The sequence below is a fragment of the Macaca nemestrina genome, chromosome 1 (assembly GCF_043159975.1).
Source record: "Macaca nemestrina isolate mMacNem1 chromosome 1, mMacNem.hap1, whole genome shotgun sequence".
In the NCBI taxonomy this organism is placed as follows: Eukaryota; Metazoa; Chordata; class Mammalia; order Primates; family Cercopithecidae; genus Macaca; species Macaca nemestrina.
Window position 1 is genome coordinate 168,187,463 of NC_092125.1, and position 16,893 is coordinate 168,204,355.

At 40.3% G+C, this 16,893-nt stretch overlaps 1 protein-coding gene across 2 annotated transcripts; it reads right to left on the reverse strand.

The window, feature by feature from the left end:
• Positions 1-1,390: 1,390 nt before the first annotated feature.
• On the reverse strand, positions 1,391-16,737 carry LOC105498456 (leptin receptor overlapping transcript). Of its 2 annotated transcripts, none has more exons than XM_071091809.1 (4): positions 16,585-16,737; positions 11,958-12,033; positions 7,248-7,434; positions 1,391-5,504 (listed from the first exon to the last, which is right to left on the reverse strand). In XM_071091809.1, exons 1-4 carry the CDS (start codon positions 16,598-16,600, stop codon positions 5,388-5,390), a joined length of 396 nt encoding a protein of 131 aa, XP_070947910.1. In that variant the 5' UTR covers positions 16,601-16,737; the 3' UTR covers positions 1,391-5,387. The 2 variants fall into 2 exon arrangements, with proteins under 2 accessions (XP_070947910.1, XP_070947913.1); XM_071091812.1 differs by lacking the exon at positions 16,585-16,737 and adding an exon at positions 15,859-16,014.
• Between the last annotated feature and the right edge of the window lie 156 nt (positions 16,738-16,893).

A 16,893-nucleotide genomic window follows, 5' to 3' on the forward strand; every position in this document is an offset into this window, starting at 1 on the left:
CTTGAGCCCAGGGAGTTTGAGACCAGCCTGGGCAACATATTGAGATGCCATTGCAAAAAAAAAAAAAAAGAAAAGAAAAAAAATTGTTTATATATATATATATTTTTTCATTCCAGTGATTTTATTAAAGAGCTGAGCAACTATCAGTTCCACACCATGGAATCTTGAATAAATCAAGCCTAAGACTCACTGCAAATACTAAAGTGGTATCTTGAATAAATCAGGAATCGGATTAAAACCTGTGTTTAGAGCTCATGTAACTCATTTCCATCAGTGGTTAAGTGGATTTTAGCAGAAGCACTGTCAAGGAACCACAAACGGCAAGGCTGCAGCAGTGATGGCTCGAAGTACTGGAGAATTCTGGGTTTGTCAGATGAACAAGCATACAATTTTGAGAAGAAGGCTGTAAAAATCATGAAACTTTACAGAGTGTGGTGATACCATTTGTTTCTCAACCACAGAGGAAGTGAAAGTGTTACGGCAGAGGCATGGGTGCATTTACACTTTAAATTGATAAGTGAAATGATTAGCCAGCTCAAGTTGAACTGATGGTTTTATTATTTAATTATTCTGAGGGGAAAAAATGAATGAATGAATCCACACACTTAATATCTATTCATTCATTCAGAAGTGTGTAAACAGTTATAATCATTCAATTTTGACAGATCTACTCAAAAGTGAAGAGAGACTGTGCAATCTCCAAGTGTGCTCTTCTCCAAATGAGCAATCTTAGGATTAAGACCACTTTGCCTATGTGCCTAGTATTGACCACAAATAACTGTTTCAAAATGGTCATCTATTAATTTTGCTTGGGAACTGATTTTTCTTACGGCCATTTTACAGTTATGTTGGTATTATCACATTTTTATTTCTACTTCTATTAAAAGTTTAACTTTACACTTGGCTTGGCAACACAAAGAAACAACTAGCTTGATTTCTTTATAATCTGGCTGCCTAAATCCACTAGTAAAAATCAGATCTTTCCCAAATATTTTGTGCATAAGGAGGATATATTATTCCTTAAAGACTATTTTCTATTAGTGCATTCTTTTCTTTAGTGTGCAAAAAGACTCTTCAAAATATGTAGAGCACTTTTCTTAAGGTGTCAGGTTTTTTCCTCTTTTCCAATACAGCTTTTCCAGTCTTCCAGGTCCACCACGGGGAGCATCAGCCACAGAAATTAGGGCCTGGATTCCTTCCAGTCAGCACAACATTCCTGGACTGCTTCTCTTCAACTACAGCAAGTACAGGTTTCACTGGTCAGATTCACATTAAGATTATGCAGACAAAAACACTGGGAAAATTAACTTACCGATCTCCTTTCCAAACGTAACATACCTCAAAGGAACATATAAACTTTTTCATTTAATAACGTACATAAAAGCCTTCGTTAAAATGTCAGTAACAACTTTTATTTACAAAGTAATTGTCCTATCACATTACATTTGGGATTACATGTATCACTGTTGTATGCTGGTAGCATGGCTATTTGAAAGATTATAATTTATGAGCTATTACTCAGTGGGATTTTTGCAATAAGGTACTTCATGAGACAAAATGGAAAAAGGAGAATTAAATTAAAATGCACAACTAATATGTATCTACTACAGAAATAATACTTCTCAGTTGCGAACTAATCACTAGTTCACAACTAGCATCCTCATAAATATTTTGGTTCTATCGGGATACAAAATGTGATTTTGCAAACTTTGAAAAGGCACATTTTGTGACACCACCTAAGCATTTCCCTGAGAACATAAAGAAGGTTATTAACATGATGAACCATTTCAGCCTTGAAAACAGTATTCGTGGAGGAGATACCTCAGAGGTAAGGACTTCCTCAGGACCGTAAGAAAAATCTATGGGTTCTTAAATGGAAGAAAAGAAACAACTATGAAAAGCAAGACCAGCTCAGAACTCCTCCTGAGGAAGAGATGAGATACGATAGGATTGTCCCTGTCCCAAAATATTGCTATCCTTCCATAAGCTGCTGGAATGTTTCTTCATTCCGTTCTCCCATTCTCTGTGAACAAGAATCAGTGGGTTATGAGGCATTCTCTAAAAATGCAGGTGCGGCAGTCATGGGAATGGCAGTCGGCCCAATGCAGGTGTCAGGAGTTTCAGATGTGGAGAAGAAAATCACAAGGCATTCATTGTTTCTGTGATGAAGTGTGATCTGCTTTCTTCTCAGCACCACATGACATCAGACTTAGAGAACTAATGAGAGGAGAAGGGTGGGTGACTCTGGAATATGAAGAACCTCAGGAGGGAAGATGGAGGCCAATGGGAAGGCTCTCAGTTGGCAGAGGTGAGCAAAATTCCCAGGAGTGCACCTGGATCTCAAGGGCATTAGGAGGTGAAAATGAGTGGAAAAATTAAAAGGAGAAAGACCTTGTTCTTAGGAAAAGGGGTGGAAAGTTGCACTGTCCTTCCTCTTGAGGGAGGCTTGGCCTGGAAACTCAATCACCAATTCATGGTATTGTTTCTGTGGAAAAGTGTCTCAAAGTCTGCTTGTAAGCCACTTGTTTGAAACATGATAAAGAATCCCTTCATAAGATTGTTTACTTGTGGACAATTTTAGAAGTGCAATCTCAGTTTTAGACTACAGTCACTATGCTCTGAATCTCCAAATACATTGTACAACTCATTAAAAAAAAAAAAAAAAAAAAGCCTCTTGGTCAGGCGCAGTGGCTCACGCCTGTAATCCCAGCACTTTGGGAGGCTGAGGTGGGCGGATCACAAGGTCAGGAGATCAAGACCAGCCTGGCTAACACGGTGAAACCACTTCTCTACTAAAAACACACACAAAAAATTAGCCAGGCATGTTGGTGGGCACCTGTGGTCCCAGCTACTTGGGAGGCTGAGGCAGGAGAATGGCATGAACCCAGAAGGCGGAGCTTGCAGTGAGCCGAGATGTGCCACTGCACTTCAGCCTGGGCGACAGAGCAAGATTCTGTCTCAAAAAAAAAAAAAAAAAAAAAAAAAGAGCCTTCTGTAAGGAAAAAAATGCCCAACATTTGTGTCACCATGATCAAACTTTTGTATTATATATTCAGATACAGCAATATTTCCTACTGATATTTACTATTTAAATGATATGTAGGCACTACAGAATAAATAGCTCTCCTTTCAGACATAGAGCAAATCTAATAATCTATCACTTGAAATACTCTATATACAAGTACTTTATATCACTCTAAAGATACAGTCAAGAGGTAATGCTTTAAGGCTACATATGAAGGCTATCTTGGTTATTGAAAATGTGTATAAGCAACAAAAACACTTTTGCAAAATGTAGTAGAAACGAATCATTATTGCCATCTTAGAAAGAAAAGGTATTACACAGCAACTAGACATTCAAAATGGTATCCTAAAACTTATTGCTATTGTTCTATTAGGACAGATTATTGCTCAAAACTGCCCATTTTAAAACATCAAGAAATTCTCTCGTTTTTGTTATCTTTTCAGGCAAGGCAACATCACAATAAAAACTTTTAAAGTTAAACTTTTAAAGTTAAAAGTGAAATTTATTACAATACAATAAATGCAAGTGTCATTATTAAAAAATGCTGGTTAAAATTATAAAGTATCTAAATAATTTTTCTAATATAAATATTGGAAACAACAACTTTAACAATTCTATATGTACACAGGACATTGAAAACATAAAATCATGCACAAGTCCAAAAAATAACGTTGCACATTAACACTTTAGTTATTACTTTCTATTTTCTGGTCCCAGCATCATATCTGCTAATTACTCAGATCACAAGCCTCAAGGATTAAGTGTTTTGAATGTATTTCAGTTTCATACTTTAAAAATGCTTAAAGACTATTGGTTGTATTCTGATCAAATGGTTCTCCTTCCCATATTTCCCTTCCTCAACAGATCTTAGAAAAAGATGAGCTGGGAAAACTGTGATCACAGGATCCAACATGACATGTATACCCAATGATTCATTTAAGGGTGGCATAAAGTTATATAGAAAAGACCTACAGGATAGAAGACAATAAGTACATCAACATGTAGTGAAATTAAGCAGTTCATCCACTGCGTGCTTACATGGCTCCTGTATCACTTCAGGAAGAAGCCAGAGTCGCAGAGAAGTCAGGGCAAACCAGAACTGTTGAAGAGTAGGGGTGGGGGGCAGAGGGAAGGAGCTGGGGAGAAGCCCAGATCATAAAGGAAATGTAAAAGAGTCACATATCTATTCTTCCCCTCCTGCTAATGCAGGGGCTGGCTCCAGCCCAGCCTCCCAGCCCACATCTCAGTGGAGCTCTTCCCCCAGCATTGCCTTTCAGATGAGAAGATACATCTGTTCCCCACTGAGAATTTTTTTGGGGGAGAGGGGCTTTTTTGTTGTTTTTTAACTTATTTTGATTATATATTTACAAATTATTGTATATATTTATAGGGTACAATATGGTGTTATGAGTTTTGAATATAAGGTGGAATGATTACACTAATTAACATACGACCTCAAATATTTAACTTTTTAATGAAAACATTAGAAATTTACTCTTAGCAATACTGAAATATACATTCAATTATTCCTATATTTAGCATGCTGTGCAAGTGATCTTAAAAAAAAAAAAATCACACTTATTCCTCCTGAGGCTTTGTACCCTTTGACTATCTCCCAATTCTGAGAACACTTTTCACAAATTTGAGGAACAGCCTAAATATTATAGGCTTGAACATCTGAACTTGAGGGCAGCTGAGACTTTTTTTTTGTTTTCAAACAAATGAGCAGGTAACACCCAGAGAGGTTAAGTGGTTTAGCCACTGGGAAGATAAGGAAGTTGGGTGTGATGTTTACTTCTCTATGACGATGCTTCTCAAACCTTCATGTGCATACAGCTCCTGTGGATCTCATCAAAATGCCCTGGGTCCAGAGTGGGGCTTCAGATTCTGCACTTATCTAATAAGGCCCTAGGAAATGTTGAGGCTCTTGGTCTGTGGGCCACACTTTGAATAGCATGGACTACAACACAAGGAGGGATCCACCCCTGCCTTCCTGGGCCATGAGAGACCTGCTTCAGTGTTATCTGCCTCTCCAAGCACATCCCCAAGCAAAAGGTTTAGATGCACTGCGTAAGGTGGCAGCTGTCTACAAGACTGGGTTAACATATTGTCTGACAGCACCATGACTACATGAACAGCCAAACGAGTAACATAATTTGAGTAACATAATCTAAATTTGACAGGTCTATTTGCTGAGAATAAAACTCATCTTTTACTTATGAAGTCTTCCTTAAAGTGAACGTGATATAAAGGTATTAAAAAACCCAGCATATTAAATTTCATAGTAAAATGCTGCATGTGCACAAGTATACAGATAGTATGAGTTCTAAGAAATTCAATGCACTGTAATCAGAATAAAGTGCTACCACTGCTCCCAGCTAAAATCATCTCCTCTTCCAAATATAAGGAAAAACCCTTGAATTGTAAGGAAAATGACTGCATTGCCTGCCAACACAAGGCCACAGGCTCCCCATTTGATCTGAAAGACAAGAAAAGAAGGATTAAATCCTTACTTCCCTCATATCGTACTCTTTGCAATCTCTATTATTTTCTGCATTAGAAACATCCAATGAAATATTACACAAAGCTGCTAAAAGGCTTAATAATGTAACAGACAGGAGACAATGAACTGTTCAGTAATGAGTCTAATTACTTCGGTGATACTTGTTAATTAAGTCTGGTATCATCCTTAACATTTTCCCAATTAGACATATTTCTCTACTTGTTTTTAATTGACAATGATTGCCTTAAGTAAAACTCAAGTGGTAAGATTATAAATAGTGCAATTACAATATTGGGTACTGAAAGTTTTGCACACATCAACTTCTTTCATGGAAAATAAAAATTGGAGAGTTATGAATTTGTTTGTTTCTTTTCTAGGCAAGAAAAGACTTTAAATAATAGTCTTTATACAACTGAAAACTGCTTTCCAGCTTGGTAAATGGTTTGTAGATGGTTTTACAGAAGCACATTTGGGGGTGACAGTACCCTCTAGTGGGCATTTTTTGTTTTACTTTAATCAATAGAAACGTCAATGAAAGTTTCTTCACAAAACATGACGACAGTATTGAAAGGAAAAAATATAAATATTTACTGCAGCGCTTAAGAAGCGCTGGTCTAAAGCACAAGAAGAATAAAGTCATGACAATCTTGTTGTATTAAAAAACTTTCAATCCTTCCCAATTATCTAGTCAAAGTTCAAGACCCTTGCTAGTCAGGTTTCACAACCTTTCCAGCCTTAATCTCAACAACTTTCTTTTAGCTCTACCACACTGGACTCTTCTTTATTCCATACACTGCATTCTTACACGTGAATGTCATTCCATATAACAGCCATCCTACCTTAACACAAATGCTATTTATCCTTAGAGGCCCCTACCAAATGCCAGTTGGAATTTCTCTCTTCTTGGTGCCCCTATGGCATTCTGATCATGCTTCAACCATCTCACATAGTACACTTACAGTATACTTAGCCAGCAAGCTGGTTTCTGTGTTCCTTAGGAGCACAGACAGTACCTATTTCTTATTTCTGGTGTTTTACAGTAGCAGTTGTTCCAAAGATATTTATTGAATAAATAAACAAGACTTGCGCTCAAATGATATTTAATGCCTCAAATAAGATTTCATAAAATTAAAACGGAATGTAATTGGAGGGAATAAAATCAAATAGGAGGAGAGATAGTGAACATCAAATAATTGAATAAATTATACCTACAATGTGTACTTTGAAGACAAAAAGAAAGTTTTTGTCTTGGAAGTGAAGATGTCATCTTATTCACTGCATTTTCTGGAAGCTACATAGTTGTCCCTCAACATATACCTATTCTACTGCATTGAGAGTTGAGTCCATGATCCCATTTGCAGGAGAAGAATTTGAAATATCTTCATCTTGCAACTAGAAAAGTACTGCTAGCATAGTATCTGTGGATTACTGTAAGACTTAAGAGGCAGGAATTTAAGAACAATTCCAGAGAATAACTTAAAGTAGAAAAAGAAAGAAATCATACAGTCTGGCTAAAAGTTGTAAGAGAAATAAAGAAAGCACTCTGAAAGCATGGTCGAGCTACTGATAGGCAGGTCTAAAGTAGAAGAACAGAGAAACTAAAAATACATGGCCCTGAGTATAAAGCCTAAGTAATGAACATGAAATGGAGGTCCCAGACACAGGCTTCTGAAGTAAACTCAGCAACAGTTGAGCAAAACAATAGAAAATAAAACTTACCACAGCCACACGAGCAAGAATAACAGGAAATCCAAAGGCAGAAACAACAATTCCAGTAGTGAAGAAATATGCCAGTTCCCGACAGGCACTACTGGTTGCGTCTGAGTCATAGGTGACTCTTTTGGCAATGAAATGGGGTATGGGGGAGATGGCGTGGAAAATCAGGACGAATAAGGGCCAGTAAACGCTGTCAGTTGGACCCAGGCAAAATCCAAAAAGAAAAGTAACAGTTACATTTTAAATGAAAGACATACTACTATTTCAAAATCATTGCTATTTTAAATGTTTAGGTCAAAAAATTAATTAATGGTGAATATAAGAACATAAGATGATTTCTACCAGATAAGTAGTGATAATTTTAAAATTACTATGTAGGTAGCTTATATTGTGTTAAGAAACCACTGTATAATATAATCTCTAGAAACTTTACTGTTTTCTGTACCACTGAGCCACAATTTCTTTAGAGACAGAATTTTAACTTGGTCATTTCTGCCTTCCCTGTAGAACATAGTAGAGTGTCTTGCAAAAGCTAATTTGGTAAAGATCTTTTGAGTGCATGCATGCTTGAAACCTTTTAAGGGCTTAGAATAAACCCCAAATTCGTTGTCTTTGCTTACAAAGCCTTACATGGTGTGGTATTATCTACTTCTTCCATTCATTTTGTACTCCTTTCCCTTCATTTGCTTAATCTGTAGCCACACCAGCCTTCTTTCTGTTCTTTGAACACTCTGAGCTCATAACTGTTATCCTAGGGCCTTTGCACTAGCTGTGCTGCCTGCTTGCAATGTTCTTCTCATTGGCTGACTCCTTCATACCTTGTGATCTAAACTGACAGATTCCTTTCTAAAAGCGGAACTTTCCCTGGCCATCTATTCTAAAGTACCCCAGGTCACCCTTGAACATACCACCATCTTTTAACTTTCTGCACAACACTTATTCCCATCTGATAGATTAGTCTTGGTCAAACGCCATTTATCTCCAGGGCCTAGAATGATGTACTCCATTCATACTTGTTAAATGAATAAAATAACAAATAAATTTTAAGTACAGAAGGCATGAAAATAAATATGCTCACTAGTGAAAACCTTAGATGTACTCTAATCTTCATTACAATAGCTCACAATTGATAGTGTAATGCAAAAACAAAACAAAACTGTTTTCCTCCCAAATTTCAAGGTTTTGCAATTATTAAAAAAATTGCCATCTGGTTTCCAATGGTATTTTCTCTATAAATACTTCAAAAATAATCTTTTTTTCTCCATCAAGACATTTGTTATGCTTCATTTCTTAAGGAAAAAAAAAGTCTCTGCTCATTTTCATCTATACACCACAGTAATTCATATCGCCACAATACTGTGATCACACAGACACACCCAGACCGCACCTACAAGCAGGAGTGAGGATGAAGCCACGCTAATGAAAGCCTCCCATTCCAGCCACAGATCTGGGTAACCAAAAGGCAAGAAGGGAATGTGTCCTTCAAGAGGACTCAGGATGGAAACAGTGGATTTGGACTCCTGATTCTAAAGTAGAGGGATGTTAGTATGTTTCAAGAATCACCAAACAATATTGTGGGAAGGAGCCCTTAGACATTCTCTACTTCACAGCCCTTGTTTGAACAGTGAGAAAGGAGATACAGAGAAGGGAAGGGGTTTGGAATAGAAATAGCTGTCACCTGACATATCCACAGCCAAGAACTCTTAATTTTTCCTGGAATACAGTGACAATTTTGTGAAAAACAACCTGACTTTATGTTTCCATTCATAGTAAGCCACCAATATCCAACTAAGAGAAATGTTCATATACAAGAAACCTTGTTTATATATAAAATGTAAATATTAAGTATATACAATTCAGTAAACATGTAGGCCAGGGGTCGGCAAACTTTTTCTGTAAAGGGCCAAAGAGTAAATAATGAGGATCTGCAAACCATAAAGACTATCTCAACTACTCAACTCTGCCCAAGATAATTGGCAGAGCAATGCAAAAGCAGCCAAAGATAATTCATAAACAAATGAGCATGGCTGTATTTCAATAAAACCTTTATTACAAAAACAGGTAGCAGGTTATACGTGGCAGTTTGCTGACTTCCAATACAGATGATAATCCTGGTTCACTATCATTAAGATACAGCTTTGGGAGGCCAAGGCGGGAGGATGACTTCAGGCCAGGAGTTCAAGACCAGCCTGAGCAACACAGAGAGACTCCGTCTCTACAAAAACTTTTTTTAAAAATCAGCTGGGTGTTGTGGCATCTCTAAAAAACAAAAAATTAAAATAAAGATAGAAAACAAACTTCTTTGTAGTATCAGTAATGAGTCATTTTCTTACCTTACAAAGACCCAGTGTATCACAGAGAATTAAAACTCCTAGATTTACAGTTGGTTGTGGAATAATGGAAAAATGTTTGGTCAAGAGCATAAGAACATGAGCTCCATTTCCATGTCTGCGATTTTAATTTTTTTTTTTTTTTTTTTTACTTTTTTATTTAAGAGACGGAGTCTCGCTCTGTCGCCCAGGCTGGACTGCAGTGGTGCGATTACAGCCCACTGCAGCCTCCAACCCCTAGGCTCAACCAATCTTCCCACCTCAGCCTCCCAACCCTGCTACAGGCACCATGCCTGGCTGATTTTATTTTAGTTTTTTGTAGAATGGGGTCTCACTTTGTTGCCCAGACTGGTCTCAAATTCCTGGCTTCAAACAATCCTCCTACCGCTGCCTCCCAAAGTGCTGGGATTATAGGCATGAGCAACCATGCCCGGCCTCTGTCACTTATTGCTGTGTAATCTGGGTAAGTCTTTAACTACTCTGGGCTTTGGTTTCCCAGCAAGAAATGAGGATAATAATACCTTATTACATTCCTAAATCTAGAATAAAGTAATTGCTGTGAAGGTTCTAAACAAATATAAGTGACTGCTTATATTTGGATCCCTCTTGGGTTTAAACAATTTCCATAATAGTTGGCCAGGACTGTGGTGATGGATTTAAATTCATCACTGTCATAACAACTCACTTCAGTTGGTCTCACTTAACCACATCATCATCTTCATCTTCTTTATTATTTATTTTTTTATTTTTTGGAGACAGTCTTGCTCTGTCGTCAGGCTGGAGTGCAGTGGCACGATCTCAGCTCACTACAACCTCCACCTCCTGGGTTCAAGTGATTCTCCTGCCTCAGCCTCCTAAGTAGCTGGGACCACAGGCGTGCGCTCCCACGCCCAGCTAATTTTTTGTATTTTTAGTAGAGACAGGGTTTCACCATGTTGCCTAGGATGGTCTCGATCTCTTGACCTCATGATCCACCCGCCTCAGCCTCCCAAAGTGCTGGGATTACAGGCGTGAGCCACGGTGCCCAGCCTAATCAGATCATCTTCTATCTGGTTGTTCAAGCCAATCACCTGGGAGACATCTAAGAACTCTCTCTCCTTGTTGAATCTTGACATCAATTAACAAAACCTGTTGGTTGGTTTGGTTTCCTAACTCACTCTCCTTTTCTTTCCATTCCTACTACCCCAGCCCTCAATTTTGCTTGATTTATGACAGTAGTCCCTTACTATTCTCCCTGACTGCAGTCTCAGCTCTTTCCTGTCTGGTCTCACGTTATGGCTAGAATGACATTTTAACATAACCCCCTCCTCCAAACCCATTCTCAAGATATTTTCCCAGCTCCTATTGTCTGATGTATAAAATGGAACCTCCTCTACATGGCAGGCATGTAGAGCCCTAAGTGCTGACTTTTGCACTCTTGACTAACCCTTCTTTTGCCACTCCAACTACAATTTATGCTGTACCATAATGTACCATGTGCGGTTTCCTGAAAAGGCTATATATGCTTTCATGTCTCTGGGCCTTAGCATACAGCTTTCCTGGTGCCTAAAGCACTTTTTCCCTAGAGATCTGTATGACCTGCTTCCTGATTTTCTTGACAATTCTTCTCACTTTTTACCTCCTCTGAGAGGCCCTCCCTGACCACTGTCTTCCCAGCTTCTATGCTCTTCATCTTTTGTACCACTTCTACCTCTGGCAGTATGCACACTTTTGTTGTTTACTATCTGTCTCCCCAACTGAAACACAAACTCTGACAGAGCAGGACCTTTGTTTTCTTATGTCTTAATCCCTAGTTCCCATCACAGTAGCTGGCACATGGGAAGCATTCAACCAACAATGGTTGAATAAAAAAATGTGTAGAATGTTCCCTCTGCCTGGAATGTTCTCCCCTGACTCATCAGCCTGAGAAACTCTTATTTATCCACCAAGTCTTGGCTCAGATACAACCTCTGCCATGCAGCCTTCCCTGACTGTCCCACTGAAACTCAGAAGCACTTTATCTGAGCTCCAGCATACTTGGCCGGCATCTCCACTGCAGCTGCCATCTTACTGACCAGACTGTTTGCCTGTCTCTCATTCCCAACTAGAACTGTACCTCTTTGAGGAGAGGACTGTGTCTCTTCATTTGTGTGTCCCTAGCTAGCCCAGAGTAGGTGTTAAACAAATGCTTACGGAATGAATACATCAATTTTTTTTTTTTAACAGAGCCCTTTTTTTTCCTGCAAAAGTACACCTGACCCACAAAGGGAAGGTGTTCATAATCTGGGCTCCACTAACTCATTGGTTAGAACTTGGTGCTAAATTGACCAAACTCTCTAACACCCATACTAATAGTGACAAAGACACAGAAAGAGGAATGGTTCTTTTTGAAATGATAACTTACCCATAATCCTCTAAGGCACATCCCAGCATAAGAAAAGTCAGCCCAATAGCCCCACTGAAGGATAATGCCACAAGAGCTGTGAAAAATAAAGCCAAGAGTTAAAGTTCCCACAGTAGAGATTGTCAGGGGCTAGAGGGTTTGGGGAAACGGGGAGTGACTTCTAAATAGGTCCAGAGTTTCTTTGGGAGATGATAAAATTTTCTGGAATTAGATAGTAGTGATGACTGCACAACCTTCTGAATATACTAAAAACCATGAAATCTTACAGTTTAAAAATGTTAATTTTATGGTATGTGAGTCATTTATCAATAAAAATGTTTACAAAAAAAAGAAAGAAAAAAAGGTCCCAAATTCGAGCAAAAGTAGCAATTTACTCATTTCACTGAGGTTACATTTGATCCCTGTTACAGACTGCATTGTGTGTGTCCCTTTCAAATTCATATGTTGAAACCTTCCTGGCTCCACCCCTCTCACCGTGAGACGCCATTAGGAGGTGGGTCTTTGGGAGATAACTGGCTTCAGATGAGGTCATGAGTGTAGGGTCTCCAGGATGGAATGAGTGTCCTTATAAGAAGAGAGAAAGTAGAGCACATGCTCTTCTCTTTCTCTCCCTCTGTTCTCCAATGTGAGAGCAGAAAGCAGGCCTGCAAACCAGGAAGAAGGCTCTCACCAGATACCAGATCTGACTGCACCAAAATTTTGGACTTCCCAGTCTTCAGAACTGTGGAAACTAAATGTTGGTTGTTTAAGCCACCCAGTCTACAATATATTTCTTATAGTAGCCCAAACTGATTAAGACAATGACCCATGTCTGCCACCTTAAAATCATAAGGTATACAAAGGTCTCAAGTAATTCCTATACCTAACCCCTATCCAATGTATGTATATTTGTCACCAGAGGGCAGTCAGTCGGTCCACACAACTCCAGTGAAGGAAAACTCACTACCACTCAAGACAGGTTTAATTTAATTCCAACAGTTTCTAAATGTTGAAAGCCCTCCTTCTTTAAATTATATCCAGAACTGCCTCCCTGTAATATATACCTTTGATCATTTTGCCTCCCCAAACCACGGTACTTCAAGTATTTGAAGATTGTTTTCATGTCTTTGTAGGAAACAATTCTCAACTAGTGTCCACTGAATAAAATATTTATTCCCTGTATCTACTGGACACTAGTCTCTGTGGGAGTAGGAACGTATTTGCCCTTGTTGTGCTGCTGAGTGAGAAACAGAGTATCAAGGTTGTTAAAAAATTTTGAGCTCTGAGTCACAAATATGAGTCAAATCTTAACTCTGCCACCATCTGGTCTTATGACCTTGGGTAGAAGCTAAACCTCTGAACCTGATTTCTCACCTGTAAAATGGAAATAATGGTGCCACCTTATTGAGCTTATGGGAATTAAATGAGATAATCTATGTAAAGTGCTTGGCAAAAGGAGGTAGTCAAATAAATACTGACTGACTCAAGTATCTACTCATTTTAGCAATGTTCTTTGATAAAAGTAGAAATCAAAAGCATAGGAGACTATCTTATCCAAATTTTCTTCTGAAAAAAGTCCATAATATTCATAATTAGAATTTAATTAATTAAGCTAATGAACATGTTTGATTGCTTCCTTTTACTTGAGAGAAGATTTAGAGAGACTCTTTAATAGGAAGGTGCCAAAGTGCTTTTTTAAAAACATCTGAAAGTATACAGATGTTAGGGGACAAAGAAAAACTGTCAATTTTAACATATCTTTTTACATTTCCACTCTTCAATGGAAAATGCCCATGTGTGGATGGAAAGCAAATATCACACATTATTTCATTACAGATGATCTTTTCCTGGCGGGCTTTGCTCCCCTCCTCTGTGCCTGACCATCTGCAGTAACCCCTCCTCCATGAGGCCTGTCAAAGCTAGGAACTGCAGACCTCTTCCTTCTGTTCTGATACCAGTTTCTCAAGGTTCACAACCATCTTTCTGTTTGATTCTTTTTGGTCTTTTTTTTTTTTTTCCCTCTTTTTTCAGGAATCACATCCTCTGCATCTCTTAAAGTTGGAGTTGACCAAAAATCCAACCCCATCTCTCTTTTCACTCCACACACTCCAGCTGAAAACTTACGTTCAACCCAAAGCTCCCAGTACCACAAGGGCCCAGCCACCACTGATGCTCCAGCCCAGAGTAGGTCCTATAGAACTAGGCCTGTACTTCCACCTCCAATCTGAACTCCTCTGCCTTGACAGTCAACAAGAACCTCAAATTCAACATGTGTAACATGTAAAACTGAACCACTATCCCCACCCTTTAAAGGTCCTATCTTAGAGGGCTGACACCATAATTGCATTCCACCTTCCAACGAATCAGTAAGTCAAGGTGACTCAATCTCCCAGACTTCTTAAACTCTCTGCTACAGCCCTGGTGCAGGCCCTTATCCTCTCATTCCTGCCTCTGTGACTCTTCCAGTCCATCCTCTACACAGCAGACAGTGATCTTTCAACTATATATATCACTGCTGCCATCCCTTTGCAATTGCTTCCACAGCCTACAAGTTGTTCTGGCATGGAGGCTCCCCATGGCCTGACTCATTCCTAACTGCCTGTCCAGCTTCAACCCTCACCACTGAGTTCCAGTCTCACTAATGAAGCTTAAGTACCTGAAGAAAAGAAGGCGTGTTATTTCATGCGCCCTGCACCATGTCACGTGCTGTCCTCCCCCCTTGGGATATACTCCACCTTCACTCCATGCCTTGCCAAGTGAAGCCATATTGATCCCTTCAGATTCAGTTCAAGCATTGCCTCTTCTGTGAAAACAGTCCTCTCTGTGGAGCACGGGAAATTAATCTCACCTGGATCAGTTTCCTAGGGCTGCCGTTACAAAGTACCACAAACTGGATGGCTGAGAACAACAGAAATTTATCTTCTGACAGTTCTGGAGGCTGGACTTCTGAAACCAAGGTGTCAGCAGCGACACCACACTCCCTCTGAAGGCTGCAGGGAAGCACTCTTCCTTGCCTCTTCCTAATACTTAGTGGTTGCCAACATGGTTGCCAACAATCTTTGGTGCTCCTGGCTTTGTAGCTGCATCACTCCAATTTCTGTCTCCATTTTCACATGGTATTCTCCCTGTATGTCTCCATGTCTAAATTCCCCTCTTCTTATAAGGACACCAGTCATTGGATTAGGGTCCACCTTAAACCAGTATAATTTTAACTTGCTTATATCTGCAAAGACACTACTTCCAAATAAGATCACATTCACAGGTACTAGGGAATTAGAGCCTGAATATATCTTTTTGGAGGACAAAAATTCAACCTACCATCTCTGTTCTCCCACCGCATCTGAGCACACCATAAACACTCACATAGTAATATAATTATTTCCAGCTCTGTCATCCCCCAATAACTTCTCATTTATCTTTGTACCCTAAGTCTCTGGCATACAGTAGTTCCTCAATAAAAGTTGAAGAATCTGTAAAATGCTTCCTTCCCTTAGTCCTTTTCCATTTCGGACTTCCTTTTTTTTCACCACATTACAATTTTCTAACACATTCACACATGTAACATGATCATGATTTGGCAGTTTCTGATCATGTGTTGTACTGAGACACTACTTTTCATGTTTTCGGCATTGGCTTCAAAAGGATGTATAACACACAGTCGACACTCTCCAAGTAAACCATGTTTACTAAACTGATATTGAGTATAAAAGTCAGAAATAATGATAAAATATGTCTACCGCTAACATCTCACACACTCGGATAAATTCATAGTGAACAGAGGCGTACTTGTGTATACACATGTTTATAGCAGATATTAACTGGGGATATCTTTGGGTGCAAATTTCAAGAATGATACAAGCGCCAACATAAAAACAAGTCATGCTACTCTATTCGACAGATTAGAAATGGAATGGTTTCCTACCAAAATACAGGAAGCCTTGCAAAAAACCTTTTCCGTCTCACATTGCTCTAACGCCATACAGATAAGGTACACGGTGTTTTTATCAACTGCCCCAGGCAAAAAACACATACTACACAAACACTACTTTCTTCTCTATGCATAGACGAACAGAGAAAACATCGAAGAAAGCAGTATTAAAATTACACGTAATCTACTCTCCACGACTGCGAGAAACACCGTCTTTCTGGATGCTTTCCATTGACACCCGCCCGCAGTCAACTCTGCCCAGTTGGAAAAATCATTAGGAAAAAGAGGATTAAGTTTCCCAATGCTAAGAACGCTGGAGACAAAGCGTCCTTTGTAGCAAATAGGAAACCGCGGAGGGGCAGAAAACCGGAGGAAAGGCGTTAGGGTGGACACGTCAAGAAGTGGAAACCCGGTTTAAAAACTCGAGAGGGGTGGAGGGCGCCGCTCTCGCCGAGGGCTCCGCCTGGGGAGGGGTCTGGTGCCGCCACTGGAGAGCAGGAAGGCCAGCGGCCTCGTAAAAAGGGCCGAGGCTCCCCCGAAACGCCGCTCCACCCGCACCCCAAGGGACGAAGGGAGCGGGCGATCGCCTCCCCACCCGGAGAGGCGGGAAGGGTGGTGAGGCCGTTCCCCAGAGGCGCGCGGAAGGCGCAGCCCCAGGCTTGACTGGAACGGAGGTGGCAACCCCACCACACGACGAGCGGGCCGGGGACCGCGATGTACCTTTAACGCCCGCCATGTCTCCCAAGCTGGGGCCGCGGCTGCTTCCGGCTTCCTGCCACGGCCCAGGCAGCCTGCCCAAGCCAGACCGGGAGTCGCCCCGCGGATCCCGAGCCCGCCCCGGCCACGCAGAGCCCCGCCCCCGCCGGTGCAGAACCCCGACCGTAGCTCGCAAACGCCGCGCCTGCTGGTCCAGACCCCTCCCCGACCACTCAGAGCCCCGCCCCCGCCGGTGCAGAACCCCGCCCCCAGCTCGCAGAGGCCGCGCCTGCTAGTTCAGACCCCGCCTCGCTACTCAGAGCCCCTCCCCTG